At 46.1% G+C, this 8154-nt stretch overlaps 1 protein-coding gene across 2 annotated transcripts in view; it reads left to right on the top strand.

The window, feature by feature from the left end:
* Nucleotides 1–8154, top strand: part of Sdr42e1 (short chain dehydrogenase/reductase family 42E, member 1) — a 16848-nt gene continuing 8694 nt past the window's right edge. The window contains exon 1 of one of the 2 annotated variants that reach the window (XM_031337241.1): nt 1–106. Coding sequence is in view for 1 of the 2 variants with exons in the window: in XM_031337240.1 (XP_031193100.1) it covers nt 2302–2308 (7 nt within the window). In the remaining variant the exon portion in view is untranslated. Of the gene's footprint in view, nt 107–1966; nt 2309–8154 lie in introns of those variants that run through there. The other variant, XM_031337240.1, reaches the window with a different exon arrangement.

Genomic DNA, 8154 nt, shown 5'->3' with positions numbered 1-8154 from the left:
AGCGGCTTTAGGAGCCAGTTTGACAGCTTTTGCTCCAGAGCGGGGGCAGCGAGGCACCAGAGGCTCTCTCATCTTGCTTCTACGAGTCACGCTGTCGTCTGCCTCTGTGAGTGGACCGGGGTCCCAGGGCTGTGGTCACACACGGGGTCCCTGTTCTGGGATGGCAGGGCGGTCCTAAAACGCACTTCGGCGGGCTTGTGACAACCCAGCTGAGGGTGAAAGGAGCTAAAGGTGACCATTGAGGGTAACAGGTGGCATTTGAGAATGACAAGTAGTAGGTGATGATGATAGCTGGTAGTTAAGGGTGAGAAATGACAGCTGAGGATTGACTAATAGTTGCTGAAGATGACGGATGATTCTTGAGGGTTACAAGAGACATCTATGGACTACAGTTGTAAGTACCACCAAATTGGATGAGTCTAATTGCTGCCGCCTCAGAACTGTGCTTAAGCACGAGTGCTATACCTTTAAAACTCCTTGCCTGTAATAAACAAGCATACCACAGTCGCTGTGATTTGCACTGTAGGGAGGAGGAGGCAATGTTAAAAAGTTGTCCAGGGTCACACAAGTAGCTGATGGCAGATTTAAGCCAAGGACCCATATTTCATGATTCCCAGTATAAGAATTTTAATGCTGTGTCATACACCCCACAGCCTAATAGGAATAGATAAGGAAGCTCCTCCTTTGTCTCCCTGAGCCATTGCAGAATGTGCTGGTTGTGAAATCATACACAATCCAGATCAATGTGCACTCCATACCTATTGCTTCAGCTCACAGACTCTGCCCAGCCCTCTGGGATTGCTGTGGTTGGGACATGCGTGATGGAGTCAGTTGTCCCTTGACCTAGTAGATACATGGAACCCTGTATCCCTCACCACCTATGGAACTTGGAGTTGTCGATCATTCCTTCTGAGTTTATTCACTTGCAAAAAAGGGACCCACTGATTAGTACTGTCTCTTTGGGCTGGTGATGAGCACTTAGTGGCATAATTTATAAACACATTGTAACGTAGCACCTGGCACTTATAAAAAGGCAGGAGACACCACAGTGGTAGAATGGAGTGGTGGGCATGTTGACTTTGAAACAGAAGGAGACATGAGCGTAGCAGAGAAGACAAGGGCAGTTAGAAAAGCTGTGGAGTGCTCATCCATACAGATCACTAGGCTCTAATCTACCAGGTGCTCTTTGTCCCTGAAAATGGTTCTAGACAAGGAGTCTACATTCACATAGAGTTTCCATGGTGACTTGAAACACAGATTGGTAATGGTGACTATAAAATGTTTGCAGGGATGAGAAGATGGCTGGGCACTTGCTGTAAAGTGTTTGTCATGCAAGGGTGAGATGGATGCTGGCCACAGTGGCATGTATGTGGAGTTCTAGCTCTGGGAAGGTGGAGTCAGATGGATCCCTGGGGCTCACTACCTAGCTAGCAGAGCCAAATCAGTAAATCCAGGCAGTGAGAGACCCTGTCTCAACACAAACAACTAACAAACAAGCAACAACAACAACACATGTCTGGGCCTGGAAAGAGATGGCTCAGCTTCCAGAGGATCTGGCTTCTACTCCCAAAACATAGTCAGTGTTTCACAGCCCCTGTAACTCCAGATGCAGGGCACCAAATGCCCTATTCTGAGTCTGATGGACACATGCACAGCAGACACTCACATAGACATGCACAGGCACATAAATTTTTTGAAATAATAAAATAAAAAAAAGTGAAGAAGGTGAGGAGAAGGAGGAGGGGAGGAGAAGAATGAGGGGGAGAGGAGGAAGAGGAGAAGAAGGAAAGGAAGAGGAGGAGGAGGGAAGAGGAGAAGGAGGAGGGAGAAGGAGGAGGAGAAGAAAGAAGAGGAAGAAGAAGGAGAAGAAGAGCTAAGGATGAGCTAAGGGTGAGCTCTAAAATTAGATCAGTGATAAGCACTTGGTGACATAATTTATAAACAAATTGTAGCATAGTGCCTGACACATTAAGGGCTTAGGAAGTGGCAGGAGACACCACTAAGGTAGGATGGAGTGGCTTGCATGCTTTCTTCAAGATGGAGGGAGGCACTCAAATAGCAGAGAGGACGAGGACTATTTGGAATAGAAATACAAGAAGAAGGCAAACCACTCTATCTCATTCCATTATTGTCAGGACTGTAAAAGGATTGTATTGCGCTTTTTGTGTAACAGATATCTAGGTGAAGGGAGCATGTGGCTGGGTAGGAAGACCTGACCCATATAAGGTGATGAGAGTTTCACTGTAGCTCAGGATGAACTTGAACTGGTGAATTTCCTGTCTCTGACTCCCCAGCGCTGGGATGGCAGGTAGGTGTTTTATCTGTATGAGCACAAATTTTTTTTTGGATTGGTTTGGTTTTGGGGGGTGGTGTTGTCGTCATCATTGTTGTTTAACATATTGACTTTGAGTGGTCTAGCTGGAATCTCCAGTCTCTACCTCTTGAGAACAGGGACTTCAGGTTTTGCACTGCTATGCCCAGTTTACACATCGCGGGAGAAGGAATCCCGAGCTCTCTGCTAGATAAGCCTCTACCTACTGAGCCTCATCTCCAGCCCAGTTGCTGTGGTTAGCCAGGCTTGTTGGTTGGTTGGTTGGTTGTTTTTGTTTTGGTTTGGTATGTTTTTTTGGAATGCAAGGCAACTCAGCCCAGTGGTAGAGTACTTGCCTAGCACCCAAGGCCCTGGGTTCCCTCCCCAGCACTACAAAAACAAAATATCTAGCCATTAGGACATCTTAAAACTCTTTCTGCTTTAGTTGCTGTTGGCCGAATGCTAATTGTGCCTCCACATCTGCACTGAGGTGAGGTGCCAGAGGGCAAGCAGCATCCCGGCTTTGAACCATGGGGCTGAAAGAACAGTGTGCATAATCTCTGATTTTTATTGCCGATCCTTAGATTTAATTAGGTCTTTGTAACTCGAAAACACTCCCGGTCATATTTCATCACTCTCTGCCTCTAACTCCCTGTGAAATGGCAACTCTACCCTCGCTTTACCTTAGCATTAGCAGGAGGTCAGGCAGATTTAAAACTTCTCTCTTTCTGCCTCCCCTTCGTAATTAAGATTCCTTTTCCTTAATCATGTGCTTAACGTTAACCTGTTCCTGAGAAAATGACAGCTCGGGTCAGATGCTGCCTCCCCCATCCCAACAGAAAAGCAATTACTGAGCAAAGCTACATTTTGGAAGAGCCTCCCAGCAGTTGCAATGATACAGTGTGACCCCAGGAGGAGTCAGATGGAAGCTAAGTCATAAAACAGAAGTCCTAAACATCAAGAGGGTGGAGAGATGCAGTATACTCTTTCTCCTCCTGGCTTATCTCTCAAGGGGATTTCCTGGTTTTGTTTTTTTTTTTTATGAACTGTTTTTGCTAAGATCTCTCTGTCTCTGTCTCTGTCTCTGTCTCTGTCTCTGTGTGTGTTTGTGTGTGTGTGTTTGCATGCATATGCAAGGGCACACACTTAACATGAGGTATATGTAATGTGTGGCATATGCGCACGTTTTGGTGTGTGTGCGTGTGTGGGTATGGGTGTGTGCCCATGTATGTGCATATGGAAACCAAAAGGGGTCCAGTACCCACTACTCTCTACCCTCTTATTTTGAGATAAAGCCTTTTACTGGATGTGAAGTTCCCTTTTTCAGCTAGACTGGCTGGTCATTGAGCACCCAGGATCAGTCTGTCTCTTGCCTCCTAATACTGGGCTTATAAATACATTCAGCCGTGCCTGGCTTTTGGGTGGGTACTGGGGATCTGAACTTGGAACTCAGATCTTCATACTTGAATAGCAAAGCTCTTACTTCTAGCCCCTCCCCCTCTCGGTTCTTATTGTTGTTATGGTAAGGTCACTCCCTAGACTCCCCTTTGTGGCTCCTGACCTCAGAGGACTTTCTAGACCTGGAGGGCAAGCTTTGTTTCAGAAGATGTTTATCTTGCTAAAGTAAGTATGAGCCCTCCCATAGATCAATTCAGCAAGTTCTTGCCTCAGATTTCTCTGGAACTAGCTGGAAGGTAACAAGGGGTAATATCAATAGGCCTGGCAAGTGTTTCGGAGTTTGCTTGTGACTGGACATTCCTGCTCCCCCAGCCTTCTTACTGAACTGGAATGTGCGGTTATAAAAGCAAAGAACAATTCCAAATATTTCTCTGTCACAAATTTTTAATTAGCCTTATCTATGCTTGGGTCTCTTTCAGTGGGGATATTTAAAATTGTTTGGACCCTGTTATCTGGCATCTCGTTAGCCATGATTCGTGTGTGGTTTGTGTGTGTGTGTGTGTGTGTGTGTTTGTGTGTGTGTGTATACATCTGCCTGCCTGCCTGTCCTTGGGTACATTCACTTTGGTTTTTTTAAGGCAGGATCTCTTACCAGGATCTAGAGCTCATCAATTAGGCTAGGCTGACTGACAAGAGAGCCCTATAGATCTTCTCTCTACCTCCCCAGCCCTAGCATCACAGGTACGTGCCATGATGCCCAACTTTTTTTTTTTTACATGAGATCTAGGTCTAAACAGGGATTTTTGTGCTTGCTAAGCTAGCACTTTACAGACTGAGCATCTCCCCAGCCCCCATAGTGGAAGTTTCTTACAAGGCAGGTAATTTCCAGCATCCCTCTGTCAGAACCATCGCCTTCCTCCAGCTTCTCCTGTGTGCTCCCTGCCGTGGCCTCAATGTCTTTCTACCTCATCTCCTTGGTCCCAGCTGAGCATGCTGGTCCTTAGTACTTACCAACATCCCTCCTATGTAGCCCCTTGTCACCTCTGGCCCAGACTCTGTCCCATGGCTCTTCCTTTCCTCCGCAGAAGCCCACTCTTTATCAGAAAGCAGGGATCACCTGCTATAAACCAACAAGTTTCCGATTATCTACAGAATGGAGTTGAGACTCCTCAGAAGGGGACTCAAGGCTGTTTCTATGCCAATTCCAACTAACCTCCTTTCCCAAGTATATGTGGACATGGTAGCCTTGGGTGACATCCCAGCTATCCCAGCTACATGGAGACCCTCATCACTTGTCTAGCATAGCCTTCCCCACAACACTTCAATCTATTTGTGATGTGCTCCAAGCCTGTACAAATCCTCCACTTCATTTGAGTCTTCCTGAATCCTCCCATGGTCCAAACTCAAGGACTTCAAGAGGAAGCTCTGAGCTTCCTCTTCTATGAAGTGACCCCTGACAGGGGTCAAAATCAGCCCCCACCTTCTGTCTTCCTGCAGCACTCTGCTTGTATCTCTCCAAAGAGTAATTTTGTTTTGCCATTGATCTTGTGTTATGACTTGCATGTTCATTGTCCTATGCACTTTAGGCTCCATCCCACCAATGGCACCATGGTTGCGGGGATGGGGTCGAACCTTCAGGAGGCAGTACCCAGAGGGAGGAAGTTAGGTCATTGAGCATATATCCTTCACAGCCTCTTCCCCTCTTGCTTTGGTTTTCATCCACCATAGGGTGAGCCTCTGCACTCCCTGGCTTGATGCTTTGGCTCATCACAGGCTCCAGAACAACAGACCCAGCTGGCCTCAGATTTATACTCATGCAACTACAAGGCAAAGTGGAGCCTCTCTTCCTGAGAAGTCTCGGGTCTTTGTCTTGTTCTTTAGATGTCAGCAGAAGTCTGTCCCCATAACGAGTGACACAGTGCCAATACCATGTGTCACTGAGCCTGGCATCTGTCCCATTCTGTAACTCGATACTCTTTAGGAGGTTAAGGTAAAAATGGTAACATTAACCAGCATGTACAATAATGCTTATTTGATACCACAGGGCCCTGCTCGCTTGTGTCTGTCACAGTCTTACTAAACTGGATGTGTTTTGTGTTGATAAAAGTCATCCAGAGTTTAGCAAATATTTCCTAGGAAATCTGTGAGTTTCTGGGTTAGGTGAAGGAATGTCCCTGTGGGAGAGGGAAGGACCCCTTTTTCGTGGCATTCTCATTCTAGGAAAAGAGGCATGACAATTTAAAGGCACACAATTAGGCATGGAGCTTGCCTTGAAGAAGGCAGAGCAGCTGTAGGGTAAGGAGAGCTGAGGTGGTGTGAGCTGAGGCCTCTCTGGGGGAAATCTTACTCCTGAGGATGCTACACCTGCCCTGGACCTGGAGGGACCATGGGTCATACCATACTAAGAACAGGATATCCCAGTGAACTTGGCATGTTGTAGGGAAGAAGAGAAGATCCACATGGCTCAAACAGGGAGCGTGGATGGCAGAAGAGTGGGTGGTTGAGACAGTTATGGGGTAAGGGTCAGAAGTCTGGAAATGTCAGTCCATGGCCCCCAGCATGAGGGACATTTGCTTTCATGACCACTCCAATTCCAAGTGGGAGCATTCTGTCTTCAGAAAACAGGACTGGGATGTGACTCAGTGATGGAGCACATGCCTTGCCTATGTGAGCGCTGTGTTCAAACCCAAGCAGTGCAAAAGATAAGATGGCTCAGAGGTTAAGAGCACCGGCTGCTCTTCCAGAGGACCCAGATTCTATTCCCAGTCCCTACATGGCAGCTCACAGCTGTCTGTAACTCCTATTCAAGGGCATTTGACATCTTCTGACCTCCTCCGGTACTTCATGTCCATGTATAGATTAATACATAAGGATAAAACTCTCATACACATAAAAATCAATACGTGCATATATGTATGTGCACAGACACATATACTGTTCCAAGCTTGGTATTTGATATATTAAAGAGGGTCACATGTCCTGGTCTTCACAGATTTTCTTGTAGCATAATGATAGCACTTGCTTCATGAAACCCAGCTGCCATCCTCCATGCCATTTTGCCCAGTTTTCTGAATGGTTTCTTGTCCCTGTTCCATGTAGCTTCTCACCTCTGAGACTATGGGTGAGCCTTATCTACAGTTTTCGACTCTTTGCAAGTGGTCCCATTAGCCTGACTGACTAGAGATATACTGCACAGATTTCTAGAGCATGTTCATCATTGTTACCCTGCGACTCAAGAGCTCTAACCATGTCTGTATAGGGAATATTGAATTGATATAAATCAGAGCTTGAAAGAAAGGACCCAAGAAATGGCACCTGTGGGGCAACTATACCGTGTAGTGTGTGTCTGAGATATTTTGTTTGCATTATTCCATCTTATCTTTATAAACTTGTCCGCGGTGGCTCCACTTTTTGGATGACCCCACAGGCTCAGAGCAATTTATTGATCCAAAGTTACACAACTAAAATGTACCCAGATGTTTGTTCTCTTTCCTCAAAGTCCCTGTTTCAGCCGTTAAGAGTACGGGTTCATGGTATCGACTATTCATTGGAAATGCAGTTAAGAGTATGGGTTCATGGTATCAACTATTCATTGGAAATGCGTGGGAGAGTTATTTACTCTCTCTGGAAAACAGGGTTATAATGGGTGCTTTTTCTGGTAACTCATGTGCACATAATGTGCCCCATGAGCTGTGTGACACTTGTAATGAGCACCACAGCACATCGCCCTCTCTTTCTGTTGTACACTCCTGCTTTTCTAGAAGCACAAAGACATCCTGAAATAGAACAGCACATAGCTTACAGGAAAGTAAGGTTTCGAGAAAGTAAAGTGTCCCAGCCAAGCTCACGAAACCATCTCAAGGCTTACCTGCCTGCCCGGAGCCCCTAGCTGCTCCCTACACCCTTGAGTTACTACTGTTCTTATCTTGGCTCGTGCACTCAGACTGACTCTTCACATGGTTCTTCCTATATGCGCCTTTCTTCCTGTGCTGTCCCTGCCCATGCCTTCCATGAGCACCCAGATCTTACACTTCCTTGTTCAAAACAGAGTCACAGCAGGTGGTTGGGAAGGGACGGACGGTGGTTGAGCTCTGTGTTACTGTGTACCTCTGGGTCCATTTCTCTGCTGTGTGGACTGAGTTCTCTAGCCAGTTTGTTTGATACATTTTTGAGAGAAAGTAATGCTGAGGCCATGAGATGAATCTGCTGGAGAGTAAGCAAATGAGAAGAGAGACAGAAGCAAGACACCCACACCCACCCTTACCCTATCAAATGATCACTGAGTATTCTACCTTGAAGCACACGCAAGGTATCTAGGGTGGAGGGCATAATTTGCTATAGAAAGGAATTTTTCTCCTGTTTTTAAGTATGGAGTTAACCAAAATTGACCATATAATTGGTCACACATCAGGCCTCAACAGATACAAGGAGATTGAAATAATTCC

The sequence above is a fragment of the Mastomys coucha genome, unplaced genomic scaffold (genome assembly GCF_008632895.1).
Source record: "Mastomys coucha isolate ucsf_1 unplaced genomic scaffold, UCSF_Mcou_1 pScaffold22, whole genome shotgun sequence".
Lineage (NCBI taxonomy): Eukaryota > Metazoa > Chordata > Mammalia > Rodentia > Muridae > Mastomys > Mastomys coucha.
This window is presented reverse-complemented; position numbering and strand designations above follow the sequence as displayed.